Raw genomic sequence first — 20,653 nt, 5'->3', positions numbered from 1 at the left:
TATCTTGTAGTTTAATGCCATGAACCGCCTTGAGATCTTCGGATGAAAGGTGGTATACAAATTTAATAAATGGAATAATAATAATAACTGCAAGTCCCACAATTCCTGGCCATTGGTCTTGTTTGCTGGGCCTGATGGGGTTTGTAGTCTAGCAACCCCTGGCGGGCCAAAAGGTTTCCTGCTCTAAGGTGAAATCAGCTCAACTTGTACTTTTTCTTGCCACTGAAAAAAAACTTTAAAAGCTTCTTCACAGTGGCTCTCCTTCAGTTTCACCAAGAGAAGTGTATGTAAACGATGACTAAAGAAAGGGAATTTCACACTTCATGCTCAGGCATATGGGAGTAGCATCATATAACACTGTTTATATCTATCCAGCCTAAGAATACTGTTTTATGGATAGATAATGAAAATGCTGGCCCTTTCTGGCTTTCCTTGAACATCTTGGCCAAACGTGCTTTGCGCTTGTCCCTTCCCCCCAGCAAAAAACCAAAAAAACCCCTCTGAAGTTCTTTAACAACTAACTAACCTATCCGTAGCCATAGATACACAAGGGTTTTACATAACTATTTACTAGCTGGTTATCGTTCCTGAACACAGAAGGAGTTTCAACAAAGGGAAAGAGCTTTCTGTTTAATCCTAATAAAAGAAACAGTGTGTTTTGTTCCGAGAAATGACTTCACATTTTCCTTTCTCTTTCTTATAAAAGGGAAAAAGTGGTATCATCCCATTTCTTCTATTCCTTTTGAATAAATAAATGGGTTTTTAAAATAGATTTTTCAACAAAAGCGACAAATAAATGGAGTACAATTAAGGTTGGGGTACGGAGGTCAGTTGAAGCACAAATGATAGGAGCTCAGTCTTGATTTAACATACAGTATGCTGAAAAATAAAGGAATGTCTGATATTAAACCATTGTGTCTGCTTGTCATACCTATGTATGTGTAACCCAGTGCTATCTACCCTGGGGGAAAACGTCAAAGAGAAATATCTGCACATACCCATGTCTTTAATGGTTTCTCCTGGAAGCAACGGGGGCTCCTCCATTTCAGCCAATTTATTAGATTCCCTGAGAACCTAAAATGAAAATCAGCTACATCAATGTTAAATACTTTTAAAAAAGAAGATTATTTTATTGTTTTCCAGGTAATGGCAAGATGAACAAGCCCCTTGTACAGAAGTACAGCACTGATTTTCATAATAAAGCAATACAAATGATATTGCCCATCACACAGAAGTATATTTCTACAGGGTGAGTCTTATAAAAGAGGCCCCATTGAACATATGCACTCTGTATCCACGGAGCCTCTTTTAAAGGACTCACCCTGTATAAGTCTCCATGTGAATCAGAAACTCCACATCAATGTTCTTTTTTTGAACTGTATATGAAATAAAACTAAGCCAAGCTGAATCATATACGGTAAGTTATCGGACTTCTGGGTGTTCCGTTGTGCAGTTCATTAGTTCTTAGTTGGGGTAGGAATGACTAAATCCCACAGTTCCAAACACCAGGCTTGTTCATAAACCAACCATCTGAAGTTTTACTCTTTCCATTCGTGAAAAAAATTATAATTATCCACTGATAATTGGATGCACAATAAATGAAATAATGGACAGTCTGCTGCCATTCTTTCAACGTGCCCAAAAATCAGTCACACGAGGCAGCTGCTTCGCTCCAGTTGTCACACAATTCCTGCCTGAAAGTTGCTTCTCTGTAGGACCTGCGCAGCAAATTGTACATGTAGACTGCAATTTGTGACAAACCTGCGGAGCCTATGACCCTCCAAATGTTGTTCCAGATTGCCCAGCCAGCATTGACAATGCCCTGGGTTAAAGTAAGTGTGTGTGTGTGTGTGTGTGTGTGTGTGTGTGTGTGTGTGTTTTAAAAACAATATACTGACAACAAGGACATCTTGCACCAATTGCTGGAGTTATTCCTTTTGCACTTTTCTCTTACCTACGTGTAAACTGCTGCATATTTGGAACTGCACAGAATTATCACACTGCACCACCACAGGATTCTCACAACTTTCTACACAATAGATCTGCTGCAACCCCCCACCCCCCACAACAACAACAGAACAAAAAGCCAACCGCCTTGCTTTATTATGGTGGCAAAGGGGCTTTTTCTGGGGATTAAATAAACAGATGTGGGGTGGGGTGGGGGAGAATAACTCAAGTCAGAATGATTGAAGCAGCCAGGAAAATCACTAATCCCATGGAAAAGCCTTGTGTCTTAATCTTTTGGCTTTTTAGAAGAGTGGGGGGAGAAGGAGGGAAATAAAATCACGCAGAAACGCCATATGCAGATGAGTCGTTTTATGATGATGCACATGGAAGAAATCTGGAGGCATGCCGTAGACTAGGCAGCCAATCAAGCAGCAGGCCGTAGGCTTGCCAGCCAATCAGATTCTGCAGATCACCTTGCAGCATCCCATTTTGCTTACAAACCGGACACAATGAATTAAGTTAGCACCCTGCTTTGAAGTAGCAGAAATACAGAAAGTCGTCACTCATAGAATCTTACGTTGTTGTTGCTTTTTTCTGCAAAGCGCTGCAATGTGGACTGAAAAATAAATAAATAGTGCAAGCGTCTAATAGGGTGGACACAGCATTTCTTACTTGAATGTTTGCAAAGTTTGCTACAAGCAGGTAGGGGAGTGTTTGCATCTACAAGCAGGTAGGGGAGTGTGTGTGTGTGTGTGTGTGTGTGTATACAGCTAGCATTGCACAACTGACCAGCGCCTTCCTGCAATTGCCCCATTCAGTTTACTAAAACCCCAAACTCCAGTTTGACGTAAACACAAGAGTAAAGGAAAAAATAAAAATAAAAAATACACACCTCGGTCCACCACATTTCATGGATACAGGAACCCCAACATTCAGTGGCGTAGCGTGGGTTATCAGCACCCGGGGCAAGGCAAGTAATTTGCGCCCCCAACCCATGGATTTGCGCCCCCTAACCCGTGGATTTGCGCCCCCTAACCCGTGGATTTCCCTAACCCCCAGATGTTGCGCCCGGTGCGGCCGGCCCCCCCTGCACCCCCCATGCTACGCCACTGCCAACATTCCTGCAGTGACTTAGGGTGCTTACAGACTACCGCTGGGTTTAGTAGCATACCAGCAAATTTGTGTGGCATCTTTAAAACTGATGCAGCGCTCTTGGCACAACGAGCCCACTTATAAAAACAACAACGACTGACTTTCTGCACCAAGGAAAGTGGAGGGGAATTGCAGGTGAAAGTGTGGGATAACAGTTGGTCTACACAACATCGCACAAACAAATCGGCATGAATGCTCAGCGAATAGCAGGCTCAAATAACTTTTCCCATAAATTTTGTGCAACCAAATCAGGCTGAATGCTCAACAAGCAGGTTGCCTAGTTTTATCTGTTTTGGTTGATTTGCCAAAACTACCTCCGCCATATTTTCTCAGACTCCACTTCCCCCTGGGCCACACCTAGACCTTTCTTTGAAGGCGGGAAGAGAGGTGACTCAAAAGTTACATTTCTTGAGCAGCCTCTCCCCTGAAGCATTTTCTCCTAAATCAGATCCAGGAACATAGTGGCAACGTCTAACCCAGAAGGACAGAAAAGCTCATGCTATCTAGTTCTTCCCTCAGACAGCTGACTTTTCCCCCAGTACAGATCTTCGCCCCATTTCCCATTCATTCTAACATTATCCTCACAGAACGGCATACATTTTCTTCTTCCGAAAACATCCCCGAAATTGTTCAGACTGCACCCACCTCTCATGCCACTGTTAAATTAACTTCAGCATGCCAAGAAGTGGTACTGAAAATCCCGGTTTTTAGCTGTTAGTTACACAAAGCAGAAGGGAAGTGCCAACGGAAAACTGGTGCAACAGCATTAATTCATCAGAACTGCCCCCCAACCACTAAAAAAGGAAGTGGAATGGGAGGAAAGTAAAGTGTCTTTGCCATTGTGTCAAATGATGGGAGCACTGGCTTCATCACCATGGGATGAATTTCACGTGGAAATTTTGATCGCTGGAGCCGCAAATACGTATTGAGGCAGTGGGAGCATCTCTTAAAAATTCGAAGTTGAAAACCAGGCTTCCATCAGAGGCTGCCTTACACCTAGTCACTGGTCCCAGAATTGTCAGAACTAGCTAGCAGTAGCTTTCCGGGGTTTTAGAAGGGGAGTCTAACAACCCCAACCTATTTGGAGATGCCAGGGATCCAATCTTTGCGTGCAAAATGCTCACTCCAACAGCGAGCCACTGTGGCGTTCGTACGGTGCCCCCGGTCGTCTCATGGACTATTGACCCGTACACCACTAATCCGCTGCCACCAACCAGGTCCTCCCTGGTAAAATCATTTCAGCCTCAGTCAGCTTCTCAATTAATAAAGAAGAGTGTATTTTATTTCAGACACAAACTTTTACGGTATTCCAAACGTGGTTGCTCTTTACTTTCTTAGTCTTATTTTCCTCTCTCTATCTCTTCTACCTTCCCACACTCAAGAACCCACGGCCCTAACTGTCTCTCTATTACCAACTGCCTTTCCCAACCAGCCAACCCACTAAAACCAACCAACTACCCACCAACAACTCCCAATGAACTCCTCCCAGAACTGGTTTTATAGTCCCACTGACTCCACACACCCCCGGGTCCTGACTGGGCAACCTGTTTAACTATTTCCCTTCATTATCTTTACATTTCCAACATTTATTATCGGGCAAATGGTAATTTTTTGCAAGCTTGACTGGTGTCATGTACCACCTGTATATCATTTTCATAATATTCTCTCTTAAGGCATTACATGCCATGAATTTCATACCTGTGGTCCACAACTGTTCCCAGTCAGCAAACATTATGTTATGTCCAACATCTTGTGCCCATTTAATCATAGCAGATTTAACCGTTTCATCCTGAGTATTCCATTTCAACCTCCTTGACAAAAAGAACGAGAACCTTTCTTGATCAAGAAGGCACACAAAACCCACACATATTTGGCAATAATAATAATAGTAATCATTAACCATCTACTTTTGTTCAGATGCTCAGCAGGGCTATCTAAGCTAAAGCACAGCCCGGAATGCTTCCCTTTCGGACTCATAAGAGAGAAGAAGAAAATCCCTTACCCCGTTGTACATTGCAAAAAAAGAAAAGGAAAGAAGTCTGCAGAAGGGTTCGTGGTAGGAAGGCAGGCAGACGCCTCAGAGGAAATAACGGATCACGTCCCAAGAGGGCATTCCAAGGCCATGGGCGAACTCCCTTAAGCGCTCAGCTCCTCGCGAATGACAATCATAAATAGTTTCAGGGCGGCTTCCACACGGCACATTTAGTGCCTATGCAAACATCTAGGGGACCTTGAACATTATTAAGATCACCTTCTCCTTTGGCTGTCTCTTGAAACATGAACATGCTTCGGAGGCACTTCCTTTCCCCCTTGCCTCAGAGACAGAAGATTGACCGAGTCTGGCTCTCCCTGATCTCATTTGCACTAAATCAATATATTGTAACCTGGGCCTTGACAGGTCTATGACGAGAGAGCTATAAATAGAGGGCAGGGGGAAAGGGCACTTGGTATTAAAAGCGAATCCTGCTCAAATAAGCAGAATTCCTCCCTGTCAGGAGACAATTGGGGTGGGGGTGGGGGGGACACAGACGAGAAACGGCAATGCTGAGCTTTCTTTGGAAAAGAAAGTACACGGAAAGAAGGAAGAGTCAGTGGATGAGCTAGGCTCGCCAAGGTCCAAGAAAAAAAAATGAGTTAAAAAGAAATTGCTGCACAACCTTCCTTCCTGTCAGGGTCATTTCAGACAATGCAGAAAAGAGAAGCTCCTGCATTGCCAACACAGGTTCTTGCGGTTTCTGAAGGGCATTTCCATGTTTGGAAATATGACGCAACACACACGTGTGTCCTCATGCACCGAAGACAGTATCGTAAAACTCCACCCACCACCCGTTCCTCGGCCTTCAGAAACTGAGGTCAGACAAAAAACACGAACGACAGGGCCTTGTTAGCTGTGGCACCACAACCATGGAATGCCCTTTCAAGAAGGGAGGCATGCAGTGAAAATAATGAGCCCCTCTAGACTGGTGGGGTTTTTTTGTTTTGTTTTCTAGGTTTTTGCAGGTGTATTCCGCAACACACCTTTGGCACAATAATAGTGTGTTAGTGATGGATTTGTTCTGTTTTGCTAGTTGTTCCACAATGTTTCCCCAGTGACATTATTACTGTCTGGAGGGGGCTATAGCGCAACAAAAGTGAAACAAAAAACGACCACTTGCAGCATGAAAAGTTACTGGATTTCAGTGGGGAAAATGAAGGACACGAACCGATTGGAAATGAGCAGTATAATCTCACCCTAAGAGTTGTGGGAACTATAGTTTGCCAAGGAAGCCGAGAACTGCTATAAGACCCCCTGCTCCCCTCACAGAACTACAGTTTCCAAAGTAATTTAACCATCAACCCCTCTTTCCAGGGAGCTCTGGTATATGTGAGCAGAATAGGGAGTCCCCCAACGGCTGCCAGCACACTTAACAAACTACAGCTCCCAGAATTCTTTGGGGGAAGCCATGACTGTTTAAAGCGCTTTCAGCGTATGGAGTGAATGTGGCCAGGGTCTCAGCCCATTTCAGGTGCCACCAGAAAGCTGAAGCACAGCTGGTCTGAAGCGAAGCCCACATTTTGGGTCACAATTCCATGTAAGGGGGAAAAACCGAAATGCTGTCACGATGTGGTTAGAAATGAAGCCAAATACTGAAATAAGCTACAGTGCCGGAGAAAGGTCGCAGTAAATATCCCATCAAAAATCCGCAGTGCCTTTGCTGCTTGATTCCTGTTTGCGCTGCCTCAGCGTCTCCTACACTGAACATGCGCCCTTTAACTTGCCCACATTTCAATGGATGCCAGGACTTGATATGCCTCTCACCTTCCATTCTGAACAGAGGAGAGGGACAAAGAGCCACCCCTCTGTGAAGGAGCACATTAATGGCTGAAATAAACCTATTTTACCTCACCCTCTACTGCAGGGGATACTTGATGTGGGGTACGGCATGCCTGCTCCATTGATTTCTAAGCTGTGTATTACATATATAGCTAGATAGATACACATACATATATTTATATATTAATATATATATATTAGACCACTGTTTCATAAAAAAGACGATGAAAGTGGTTTTTAACAAAAACACATAAAACCGTACAGTAAAAATCGTGTTAAAAAGTTAATAACAGGCACCAATCAGGGACGTAGGAAGGAGTTGGGGTGTGTGGCCCGCCCTGGGTGCCACCCTGACAGGGCTTTTTTGACAAAATTGCGGGCAGCACTCGTTGTGGGACCTGCAGTGCACACGAACCACCTGTCTCGGCACCCGCAGGCTCCGCACTGTCCGCCCACTAACTCCCCCCCCCCAGCTGTAGGGCGGCTGAGGCCTTGCGGCGCGCCCTGTCCCTATGGGCGCTGTTGCCCTGCCCCTATGGGTGGTTCACCCCGCCCCTGGGCATGCCAACCCAGGTGCCCAAGAGGCTTCCTCTGCCGCTGGCACTAATTAACTGTTGTACTCCTGCCACTTTTTGTGTTGCGCCACCCAGCCAATGGCAGCCATTTTGTGTTATGTCAACCACCCCAATGGCAGCCAACCCTATGATTCTATGAACGCTGGAAGTCAGAAACCCTTGCAGATCTCACTGAAAGTCACCATAAGTAGATCCGGATCTCCCTTCTGCCCACCTCTGCACTACAGGGTCAGGAGCTTGGCCTACACTCGAGTAGGACCCTGGCAGAGACACATGCCTGACTGGCATGTTCCCTCCCTCCTGGTCGACCGTTTGGGAGCTTCAAAAGCTTTCTTCAGCCCGAACATCACAGCGACAGATGCCAACTGACACCGGCACACTTAGGGATCCGCAGAGTTTGCGCATCATGCGTGACAGACCTCAGCAACTCAGCATTTTGGCTAATCTACTTTATTTACATGTAAACACACAAGGAGCACTGCAACATGGCTCCTTCTCTCTCTAGCTTCAGACAGCAAAGAGAAAAAGAACAAAGGACAACAGTCCCACTTCATGGAACACAGTAACACAAACATCCTGTCTTCGTCACTTCCCACTCTGTGGGGTCAAAACATATACCGTCATGTGATAGACAACAATCCCATGATTGCAATCATAGAGCAGGAATTCTAACAGCGGCCTGTGCTGACCCTCTCCCAGATGGTACCAATGTAGTTCATACAGGTAACTTCCTCCTTGCCTGGGCTGCAGGAGTGTCTGGTGCAGAGGGGCACTACTAATCTGCTGCACTCGTGACAGCACCATCGTTGGATTGTGTGGGGCTGGGAAGGGTGTCAGTGAGGTCAGAGGTGTGTGGGAGCACCTATGGGTGCAGCTGTGATCTTGCCGCTGCCCTGCCCCAGTAAGTGACAGTGACCTCCTTCCTCCACACCTGCCGCTCCTGTGACATTATCAGGACAGATCAAAGAAAGCACTTCTTGCACAGCGCCTAGTTAAACTGTGGAACTCCCTCCCACAGGAGCAAGTAATGGCCACGAACCTGGGTTCAAAGAGGATTGAAGCCTGCCAGCCCCTACTCTAGAATGCAGATCAATCTCCTGAGCGCATTTTGCGGAAGCACACAGGAACATAGGAATCTGCATTATGCGGAGTCAGATCATTGATCTGCCTCGCTCAATACTGTCTACACTGACTGGCAGCAGCCCTCCAAGGTTTTAAGCAGGCATCTCTCTCAGATATATCTTGAGATGGCAATACTAGATGAATAGCCATTCTACATATGCAGCAAATCCCATTGCTTCTCCTCTCCCACTTCCGGACTACAGAATTCAGAATTTCTGTGGGGAAATATATAGGGCTGTCATATGTCCGGATTTTCCCGGACACAGCCAGGAAACAAGCTTATAATGGCGTCTAGGAGGATTTTTACTGAATTTCCAAATTGTCCGGGAAAACCTAGACGTATGGCAAGTAGGGTGTTTATTTTTAAAAAATAAAGCATTGTTTTAGAATCCCAGAAAAGCCCCGGGAAAAAAATGGGGGGGGGGGGGGAGATGTTCTCAACCACTGAGACAAAAAAACTCCTCAACAACTTTTCTCTGAATTTTCACTTTTGGAAATATGGCAACATGCCGTCTCCTGTATTAATCAACATACATCAGGAGATAATTAATCTAATTGTAGCCTCCTCTTTGTACTACTATTTTTCTACGTATAATAAGTTCTTCTTCAAGGAGGAGCCCTGAAACTCACGGCTCTCTTGTCTAAACAAAACATTACCGTACTACAAATTCAATAAAAAGAAAAATGAATGATCACATGACTCCGCTGCTGCACATGCAGATTGGCTTACCCTTAGATCCGGAGAAAAGTTTTCTGTGGAAGTGGAGACGGAATCCGATGAGACGACAGAAGCAGATTTTGTACGCGCCGAATGATCTGAATGAGAGGTGGAAGCGCTAAAGGAGGAGGAATGAAGGGGAGAAGGATAGAGAAAAAAGACAGTTGTTTGGTGTTGCAGTATTGTATATTCTGGAGAAATTTCTTCACAGGTCTGCTGTGATCAAGAGGTCCAGGGACAATTGGTGCTTAGTCTTTTAACTATTATGAGGTGGAGAAAGTAAAAAAGTTCATCAGGCCGTAACATGAGGGTATGGTTAAGGAGCAAACATTACGATTTATTTGGATGTCACAATAAACCATAGCCTATCAGAACTGGAATGAGCCAACCCTCCAACCAGGCTTGTGAATATCTCCTCTGGTGCAGTCTAGAGGAAATGAATCACATTTTAGTATTACATCCAAGCAATGTAAACTATGAAATAAGCCAGCTTCGCAAGCCACACTTTGGAGTTGGTTTGCCTCCGTTTTCTATTAGCTGCAGCTTGTTGTGTTGTATGACCGCAACAAACTGATTAATCTCTTAACTGTGGTTTGTTTGAAACAAAAGTTTCTAAGCTACGCCAAAGGAGGTGAGTGGGTAGGAGGAGCCTGTCAGGATAAGCCATGGTTTGTTATAATGACATCTGAATGCAGGCAGGGTAATGGAACTCTAGAGCAGCTGTTCTCAACTTTGGGTCCCCATATGTCTCTGAAGCCAAGATTAAAAAAAACCTAAGATCATGGCCACTGGTCCCATCACCTCCTGGCAAATAGAAGGGGAAGAAATGGAGGCAGTGAGAGATTTTACTTTCTTGGGCTCCATGACCACTGCAGATGGTGACAGCAGTCACGAAATTAAAAGACACCTGCTTCTTGGGAGAAAAGCAATGACAGCATCTTAAAAAGCAGAGACATCACCTTGCCAACAAAGGTCCGTATAGTTAAAGCCATGGTTTTCCCAGTAGTGATGTGTGGAAGTGAGAGCTGGAGCATGAGTTTGACTGAACTGCGGGAGGCAGTGGAAGACAGGAGTGCCTGGCGTGCTCTGGTCCATGGGGTCACGAAGAGTCGGACACGACTAAACGACAACAACAACAATGTCATTGGACTACAACTCCCATCGTCCATGACCTGCTAGCTATGGATGATGGGAGTTGTAGTCCAACAACTTGAGAAAGGCTGCTGTAGAGGTAGAATTCAATCCTTCTGTTCAGAATCAGCAATGCCACTGCTGGGGTCGGGGGGCAGAGGAGCGCCTCCCCTCTGTGCCAGCCAGTCTTCCACACCAGCCCCTCCTGTTTGGGGTTACTTAGTTTAGAATAAAGGTGAGTAACAGCAGATTGTGGGGGTGTACAAAATTACATACGCTGCAGAGAACATGGATAGGGAGGCATTTTCCTCCCTCTCTAATAGTATTAGAACCGAAGGTCATCGGATGAAGCTGGACGGGTGGCGAAGGAGGCGAACAGACAAAATAAAGCATTTATTTCTTACACATGATGATGGTTATACGTTACATCCAAAATCATCATCTCACACAACTGCGATTCCTGACCGTGTGGGGAATGCCTACACAGGAAGTCTTTTCAAACGGCTGCTTTTCAAACATCCTGTTGAATGTTGAAATTAGAGGGAGGGCCAGAGGGGCCTGACGACACCAGGGGGGTGGGAGAAGGCCAATATTTGCAGAGCTAATGGGGCTATGGATTAATATGAATATACTGTTTACAGCTACATCTTAGCACGGATACCTGCCGATGGAAGGTATTTTTATATTATGAACTGCCCTGTGGTCTTTGGAGAACTGAACATGTGGCAGAGACTGTGGCAGCCTTAAGAAATATTATTTATTCACCTACTGACACCTTCAATATGCATGGAAGGAGTCTAGATCTTACAGAATGCCTCTATCTCAGGTGAGGCCCTGCCTTGGAAAGGAAGCTTAAACCTGTATTTTCCCACTGGCCTGCAATATTCTCTTCACAAATAATAAAAATCCTACCATATTATTAATTTCTAGGGTTTAGGGCATGGGTAGGCTGTGGTCTAAACCAGAGCGCCTAGGGCTTGCCAATCAGAAGGTCACGGTTCGAATCCCCACGACGGGGTGAGCTCCCGTTGCTCAGTCCCTGCTCCTGCCAACCTAGCAGTTCAAAAGCACGTCAAAGTGCAAGTAGATAAATAGGTACTGCTCTGGCGGGAAGGTAAACGGCGTTTCCGTGAGCTGCTCTGGTTTGCCAGAAGCGGCTTAGTCATGCTGGCCACATGACCCAGAAGCTATACACCGGCTCTCTCGGCCAATAAAGCGAGATGAGTGCCGCAACCCCAGAGTCGGCCACGACTGGACCTAATAGTCAGGGGTCCCTTTACCTTTAGCAAACTAAGGCCTGGCGGCCGGATCCGGTCCAATCGCCTTCTAAATCCGGCCCAAGAATCAGCATGTTTTTACATGAGTAAAATGTGACCTTTTATTTAAAATGCATCTCTGGGTCATTTGTGGGGTATAGAATTCATTCATTCCCCCCCCCAAAAAAAAATATAGTCTGGCCCCCCACAAGGTCTGAGGGACAGTGGACTGGCCCCCTGCTGAAAAAGTTTGCTGACCCCTGGTTTAGGGGGACCCCCCCAAAAAAATCTATAACAATAATAGAATCATAGAGTTGGAGGGGACCCTGACGGTCATCTAGATCAACCGCCTGCAATGTAGGAATATGCCGTTGTCCCTTGCAGGGATAGTAACCTTGTCACTATGAGCATCATGCTGTAACCAGCTAAGCTATAACAATATAGGAAGCTTCCCTTTACCGAATCAGACTATTGGCCCATCTAGTTCCATACTGTCTACACTGGCTGGCAGCAGCTCTCCACATTCCCAGCCCTACCTGAAGAGGATGGGGATTGGGCCTTCTGCAAAACAGATGTCCCAACCCAGGTTCAGATCAGTCCACAAAATCTTTGTGCCACAATAAATCTGTTAAGCTACCACAATGCTCTTTCCTCGTGTAGGCTCTAGCGTATGAACATAGTTACCCTGTGTTCTGTAGGATATATTTTCCCAGAAGCAAATTGAGAAAGGTACCCTAGACTCGGACCACGGGTGAGCTTCTTTCTGGCTGCGTCCATTCGATGATCACACAATAGCCTACAGTACCCCAAGCAGTAGTCATACACTATTAGACTTTTTTTTTTTTAATACTGGATTTTGTGGGGTGGGGGAAGCTAAATTACAGAATTCCTGCAGCCTGTGTAAGGCGCTTGGTAAACAAAGCCTGAATTGTTTGGTCCTTTTTTGCTCCACTCCAAGAACAGAAAGCCAATCAGGCATTGAAATGCAATACAGTGTTCCTATGGAACAATCCTCAGGCTCCAGTGAATCAGGCCATTCATGAGCCAAAAGGCCTCTAGGAGTGCAACCCTTTGGTTCTGGCTATAGAACCCAGCTTCCCGAGAATCTTTTGTTTTCCCTTTCTTTTCTTTTCTTTTTTTAAAAATAGCATGTTTCTAGACCTTAAGGCTATGGAAGGCAAGTTTGAAAGTCGATGAAGAGGGAAGAACCTCAAGACTAAACTACATAGTGACGCTTGCAACTGCTTTGTATTCAAAAAGGGAAAAAAGTCAGGAAAAACAGGTGGAGTTTAGCATTTTCCAAGCTAGCAGGGTGCACTCAGAATTGCTTCCCACTCCACTTGCTTTGCCAGCCACAGGGGGAAAAGATACTGGAGGTTCAGCATTCCACCCCTTTTGAGAGCAGAGCAGCTAGCTAGAAGGACAATTTGTTGTTGACAAAGGACAGCTGGACCATAAAGAAGGCTGATCGCCGAAGAATTGATGCTTTTGAATTACATGAAGCTGAGGCTCCAATACTTTGGCCACCTCATGAGAAGAGAAGACTCCCTGGAAAAGACCCTGATGTTGGGAAAGACAAGGAGAAGGGGACAAGATGGTTGGACAGTGTTCTCAAAGCGACCAGCATGAGTTTGACCAAACTGTGGGAGGCAGTGGAAGACAGGAGTGCCTGGCATGCTCTGGTCCATGGGGTCACGAAGAGTCGGGCACGACTAAACAACAACAACAAAAAGGGCAGCTGGACATATAAAGGGCCCCATTACCTTCAGTAGCTTAGGGCCTCATCAAACCTAAATCCAGGCCTGCTGCCAGTGAAACTCTGTGTGTACTGCCACCTGGGCATGTACTGCTGTGGTCTTAGATGTACACACCTCAGGTTAGAAGTTGGTTTGAGGAGAAATTCATCAAACAGCAGCATTTCTCAAGAAGCTGGAGAACACCTAGGGATTGTGGGTAACATCATGCGTACTCCGCTTCAAACACCCATGGTGGGAGCACACAGGGGCCAGAGTATACCGTAATGTGTACACAGCCTCAGAGTCAGGCAGGAGTACCCTGCAGAACTCTTTGACTTTCTACATCGCTATGCGGAATCTGTTCAGTTTGGTTGTATTTTTTTAATGCTTTATTTATTGTTGATGGCGACTTTAGTCTTGTTACGATTATGGACTTTTGTCATGTTGCCTGAGCATGGTTTGAACTATGGAGTGGCGGCATAAAAATAGAATTATGTATTATATTGCTCTAAAAAAGACATGCTAATATGCTTAGATTAAGAATGTAAATGCATCAAAACAATAAATTATCAATGATATATGTACCAGTATGTATATTGAGAAAATAAAAAGAATCAGAATGCAATGAAAGGGTAAAATTGATTCTAGAGAAGACGAGTAGCAGTGGAGGGAAGTTAAACAGGGTGGTGGGTTTATTTTATTTTGTTTATGTTTTTTCTTTTTCGGATATTGTATAATGATTTAATGTATAATGATTTGATGTTTCTTTTCTATTGTGTATTTTGTCGCTTTTTAAATTAAATTGTATGATGGAAAATCTAAATAAAAATACAAAAAAATGAAAAAAAAGAAACAACTGTCATATCAGTCTAGAATAATAATAATAAAATTATGTACGCATGGAAATAAGGAAATAAATCATCAATTTAAAGCACAGTGGCGCCCCTTTAACAGGCATCGTTTCCTCCCTAAATCAACTGGACTGAATCGTCCAGGGGCAGTGGCGTAGCGTGGGTTGTCAGCACCCGGGGCAAGGCAAGTAATTTGCGCCCCCTAACCCGTGGGTTTGCGCCTCCTAACCCTAACCCCCAGATGTTGCGCCCGGCTCCCCCTGCACCCCCCACGCTACGCCACTATCCAGGGGTCCTTTACCTTTTTTACCATGGGAACTGTAGTTTACACCTGACAGAGCTACACTTCCCAGCACCCTTAACAAACCAGAGTCCCCAAGATTTGGGGAGAGAAAGCGGACACTGTGTTTACAATGTATGGTATGTTTGCGACCAAGGTTTATGGCGAAAGGATCATGACTCGGTGGTGGACGACCCAATTTGACTCAAAGGGTCAAAGCTTCTATTCCTGGCATCTCCAGGTTTTGAAAAAGTAGGTGGTAGATCCTCTGCCTGGAGAGTCCCTGGCAGGTTACCTAAAGACCTGAAGGAGCAGAAGAGATTTTGTTGAGGCCCTTCTCCAGGTGTCTTTTTAAATCAGTTCCCAGAATTCCCAGGGAAGAGAGACTGGTAAACCCCTATAGAAATTGCAACTGGAGGGTGGGTTGGAATAGGGGTCTGCTAACAACACTCTGCACCTCTAACAAACTACAGTTCCCAGGATTCTTTGGGGGAAGTCAAAACTGCTTCAAGTGGTATGTTGCTGCTTTAAATGTCTGGTGCAGATGGGGCCACAATCAAGATGGATTGCCAGTTCACCCACAACCCTGCCTTGAAATATGATAGGTGAAATTCAGCGTTCCAAATCAAGGATGTGGTCAACCTCGCAAGGTAGTTGGGTCAGGAAAATCGAGGCAATATGAAGTGAGAAATAAAATAAATAAAGCAAAACAAGAAAATGTCCTGTGATGGAATTAAAAGAAATAAAGACATACTGTACAAGCACTTCCATTAAGGATGAAATAAAAACAAAGCAAACACACACAGAGATAGGGGGGGAAATCACACACAATCCTACAAGCATTGTCCTCTATTTCCCACCGAGGACAGCGCAGCACGGAGAATGGCCCAAGTATCCAAAACCTCATAGGGCACAACCCTCTCCGCCTTTACTCGGAAACAAGCCCCACTGTGTTCAGTGGCACTTACTCCCAGGTAAACACTCACGGGATTGCAGCATTAAAATGTTTGGAAGCCGCCCCCGCCCTGTTCCATTCAGCGCTCGATCCTCTGCGTGTTTACTCAGAAGTAAGCCTCCCCGAGGGAGGGGTGGGGAAACAGGGCGCGCTCCGGAGCGCAGGGGACCGAAGCCGGCGCTTCCTCCGCGGGTTGATGGGCTCCTGTGCAAAGCGCGCTGAGGATCCCGCTGCAAGGAGCGCGCTCGGCCTCGGGTGTCCTGGAACCACCCGGAACCCCCGTGCGCTTACCAAGAATAATGCCTCTGAGCATGTGCAGTTCCCCGATCACACCCAGCCCTTCCCTTCCCCTGGGTTTAACTACACAGGCCACCCAGGTGCAACGGGCGCAGTGCGTGCGTAATAGCGCACCTCTCTCTCCAGCACTGACCTGTGCCAGCTAGAAGCGCAGGTTATGGAAAGGGGATGGAGGGAATGTGGGGGTCCGCTTCCTCCCCCGCAGAACAAACAAACCAAACCAAACCCTAGAGATACGAAAGCGCCAAACAACAACCCCCCGCCCCCACTCTCTACTCCAGGGCTTTCCCACCCTGGAGGGTGAAGGGCGGTTTTACCTGGAGAGGGAATCCGGGCTGGGCTGGCGGGTGGCGGGCGGAGCCTCCTTGGAGGCGATGCTCTCGCAGCTGGAGCTCCTCTCCATGCTGGATCTCCTTAAGGGTGTGTAGAGGTTGTGTGTGTTGCCGGTGGGGAGAAAGGAATCCCCTCCGCGGGAAATCAAAAGAGCAGAGCGAATTGTCAAAGGAGTGGGAAGCCGAGAGTGGCGAAGGAAGCTGCCATGTTAGCCCACAGTGCTGTGCGCACGGCCGGGGCGGATGATGCTCCGTCCCTCCACCCCCTAAGGGAGGGAGGAGGAATCTGCATCTCTCCTGCGCCCGGGAGGGCGGGAAAAGGAGGAGGCGGAGAGGCTTGCACGACCCGCTTGTCACCATCATCGTCTTCATTTTGGTCCCAAACGGCTGCCCCTGGTTTTTGTGTGTCATGGAATTAAGCTCTGTTCGGCGTGGGCTGACCCCGCCCCTCCCAAATCAAGTAAATAAATCAAAAAAATACTCGTAGAAAGATTTTGACACACCTTTCTGAGCACTTGGGGTCATAGAATCAAATAATTTGAAGGGATCTCGAGGATCACCCTAAATCCAAACCCCTTGTTAGGCAGGAATATTCAGCTGATCACACCTGCAACCTTGACGTTATCAGCGCCACGCTCCAACCAACTGAGCTATGTCCGGGATCAAAAGAAATTAATTGAAGACAGCTGTCGTTGAGACGATTTCCTTCCGAATCTGTTAGAGTAGACCATGGGTAGGCAAACTAAGGCCCGGGGGCCGGATCTGGCCCAATCGCCTTCTAAATCCGGCCCACGGACGGTCCGGGAATCAGCGTGTTTTTACATGAGTAGAATGTGCCCTTTTATTTAAAATGCATCTCTGGATTATTTGTGGGGCCTGCCTGCTGTTTTTACATGAGCAGAATGCGTGCTTTTATTTAAATTGCATCTCTGGGTTGTTTGTGGGACATAGGAATTCGTTCTTTTTTTTCTTTTTCAAAATATAAGGTCTGAGGGACAGTGGACTGGCCCCCTGCTGATAAAATTTGCTGACCCCTGTGTTAGACAGAGCCAGACGAGGATGAGGACGGCAGTTGGGTGTCCTGCCCCCTCCCAGCATAAATCTTGGTTGCGCCCATGCCCACAGGGGCACCGTTTGGTTGCTGTTGGTGCCTGAAGAATTGGGAGTCTGAAATCCTCACTGATCTACTGTAAATGGTGCAGCATTAAACTGCGGAACTCATCGCCAGAAGATGCGGCAATGGCCACCAATTTGAACAGCTTTAAAGGGGCCTGGAAAGCTTTGTGGAGGATAAGGCTGTACTAGCTGTGTCCTGGCTCCAGTGTCAGTGGTGATAAGACTCCGAGTACAAGTTGTTGGGAAGCAAAAGGATGAGGAGCTGTTGTGATGGCGCTGGCCTCCTGGCAGCAGGATTGCTTCAACTTACCTGGCTGGCTAGAGGGCAGGGTGGGGTGGGCATGCCAGTGGAACCAGTCTAGCATGCCCATGGTGCCCAGACCTACCCACCACTGCCACCTCCAAGCAGGTGGCTTGATTGCCCCTGAGGCAAGTTCTGTGACTCTATTTTGCTAGCTGCTCCTGAGAAAAAACTGGGGAAGCAGGCATGATGTGCTTCAGACTGGTTGCTATGAGAACAGGATGCTGGCCTAGAATGGGCCATTGGATAAAGAGAGGAAGTTTAGTACGGAAGTTGATGGGACAAGAGGGTTCAAATGCACAGTTCAGGGCCGCAGTGCATGGTGGCAGGGAGTTTTCTAGGAGATCCTGTGTCCCTAGGGCATTTTAGTGCCAGGTAACAGGTGAGTGTGTGTATATATATATATATATATGCAGGTTTTGGTGTCCTCGGGTGTCTTCCCGTGTAAAAGTTGGGGTGTCTAGGCGACGTTTCGACGAGGTCTCACTCGTCATCTTCAGAGACCTCGTCGGTCTCACCTCGAGGTCTCACTCGTCATCTTCAGAGACCTCGTCGAAACGTCGCCTAGACACCCCAACTTTTACACGGGAAGACACCCGAGGACACCAAAACCTGCATTCCTGTACCCGTGAAAATCTACGAAAGCATATATATATATATATATATATATATATATGCAGGTTTTGGTGTCCTCGGGTGTCTTCCCGTGTAAAAGTTGGGGTGTCTAGGCGACGTTTCGACGAGGTCTCACTCGTCATCTTCAGGCTGGTGCTTTCGGCTTCTTGTTACTGGAACAGAGCTCTGTTCCAGTAACAAGAAGCCGAAAGCACCAGCCTGAAGATGACGAGTGAGACCTCGTCGAAACGTCGCCTAGACACCCCAACTTTTACACGGGAAGACACCCGAGGACACCAAAACCTGCATTCCTGTACCCGTGAAAATCTACGAAAGCAAATATATATATATATATATATATATATATATATATATATATATATAGTGGCACCTCGGGTTAAGAACTTAATTCATTCTGGAGGTCTGTTCTTAACCTGAAACTGTTCTTAACCAGAAGTACGACTTTAGCTAATGGGGCCGCACACCGCCGCTGCCGCATGATTTCTGTTCTCATCCTGAAGCATGTTAACCTGAGGTAATATTTCTGGGTTAGCGGAGTCTGTAACCTGAAGCGTATGTAACCTGAAGCGTATGTAACCCGACGTACCCCTGTAATAATAATAATAACAACAAATTTATAGCCTGCCCATCTGGTTGGGTTTCCTCAGCCACTCTGGGCGGCTCCCAACAGAATATTAATAATAAAAATAAAAAGCGATAAAACATCAAACATTAAAGACGTCCCTAAACAGGGCTGCCTTCAGATGTCTTCTAAAAGTCAGGTAGCTGTTTATTTCCTTGACATCTGATGGGAGGGCGTTCCACAGGGTGGGTGCCACTACCGAGAAGGCCCTCTGCCTGGTTCCCTGTAACCTCACGTTTCTCAGTGAGGGAACTGCCAGAAGGCCCTTTGAACTGGACCTCAGTGTCCAGGCTGAACGATGGGAGTGGAGACGCTCCTTCATGTATACTGGGTATAAAGAGCCTGAAACTCTGGAAAGCCATGGCATAGGAAGGAAGCTTCCTTCCAGGGCCGTCTTAAGCATATCCGGAGCCGCGGTGCAAAGCTCCCTCCGGTGGTCCCCCCCCCTTTTCTCAGAGTTGTCCACCTTTTTTATGGAGGATGGCAGGGCTGGAGGAGGCGGGCAGCGGCTGGAGGGGGGCTGCTCCGGCGGGGAAGAGGTGGAGGCGGGCGAGAGTGGCAAGCTGATGCCGGGAGGCGCCACATCCAGCCTCTGCCTCTTCCCTGGCGCCCTCCATAACTTGGCGCCCTGGCGTCCTGTGCCACTAGCCTCAATGGGTAAGACGCCCCTGCTTCCTTCTGTAGTGCTCTGGCCAACTGGCACTGAGAAAGTGGGATAAATGGTGAGGACTAGGAACTTGCGTACAAAATCTGTTTCATATGGTTCAATCGCTTTGATGGATCCCTGCTTTGGTTCACACAGCTTGCCCCCCTCCCCCATGCACACAAGTCTGTCTACGCTTGGAAAATCTCACTGCCATGCAGCTGGCCCTCTCCAGAATGCTGATGGCTGTGGAATAGCGGGATGAGACCTGCCTTCTAACATCTGAACAATTCCCTTCCATGGAGAATTGTCAGGAAACGAAAGGGAGAAGTGGAAAGGAGGAGGAGGAAACCGGGCATTGTGAATAAAGGATGCAGACATTGACCCAGAAACGGCAAGCTGTTGAATTCAGACTCTCCTTGCAGGCGGCTTCCCAGGGGCACCTAGTTGGCCGCTGTGAGAATAGGATGCTGGAGTTAGATGCCCTTTGTTCTTAGGCACCCGTTGGCAAAGTATTTCTGAAGGATGAGGAGAGGTGGGGGGAAACGAGACAGAATTCGGTTTGTCCCCAAGGACTTAAAATCACAAGGCTTCCTAGGTGGTTTGGGTGCTGTGTGCCACAAATGTATTGGCACCCTGAACTCATTCTGGGATGGCCACCCATCAGGGGTCACCCGAAACAAGACACATTTTTGCATCGTGTTTGCACTTATGCTAATATAGTCCCTGTGACGTTAACATGTGAGAGTGTTGGAGGTGAAATAGTTAAACAGGTTACCCAATCAGAACCCGGGGGTGGAGTCAGAGGGACTATAAAACCAGCTCTGAGAGGGGTGAAGGGAGGAGTTCGTTGGGAGTTGGGTGATTGGTTGGAGTGGGAGTGAATTGGGAGAGTTTGTGGGTAGGTTGAGTTAGTGTAGTGAAATAAGCTGAGTCAGGAACAGTTAGGGGCTAGGAAGATGAGTAAATATCTGAGAGGTGGTTTAGTGAGTGAGAGCAGGTAGCAGAAGTTATAGGTCAGGATAGGCACCCCATGATTGTAATTGACCGATACCGAGAAGTTTATGTTCCGATTTAACCCTGACTGGACTCAGTATTGTACCAGGTAGGGCCTGGGTGGTGGCAGCGAGAAATAAAGTAGTGGCACAGGGTTCAATAGACGGTGAAAC

At 46.7% G+C, this 20,653-nt stretch overlaps 1 protein-coding gene across 4 annotated transcripts in view; it reads right to left on the bottom strand.

Moving 5' to 3' along the window:
• The window catches only part of MTMR2 (myotubularin related protein 2), a 45,890-nt gene extending 29,353 nt beyond the window's left edge, over positions 1–16,537 (bottom strand). For 2 of the 4 annotated variants that reach the window (XR_014168024.1, XM_081909836.1), the window contains exons 1-3: positions 16,152–16,532; positions 9,341–9,446; positions 999–1,074 (exon numbers count right to left, since the gene is read on the bottom strand). Coding sequence is in view for 2 of the 4 variants with exons in the window: in XM_081909836.1 (XP_081765962.1) it covers positions 999–1,074; positions 9,341–9,446; positions 16,152–16,237 (268 nt within the window). In the remaining 2 variants the exon portion in view is untranslated. Of the gene's footprint in view, positions 1–998; positions 1,075–9,340; positions 9,447–16,151 lie in introns of all 4 variants that reach the window. The other 2 variants (XR_014168023.1, XM_081909837.1) reach the window with 2 other exon arrangements.
• Positions 16,538–20,653: the final 4,116 nt, after the last annotated feature.

The sequence above is a fragment of the Podarcis melisellensis genome (assembly GCF_964234715.1).
Source record: "Podarcis melisellensis genome assembly, chromosome: 4".
NCBI lineage: Eukaryota > Metazoa > Chordata > Lepidosauria > Squamata > Lacertidae > Podarcis > Podarcis melisellensis.
This window is presented reverse-complemented; position numbering and strand designations above follow the sequence as displayed.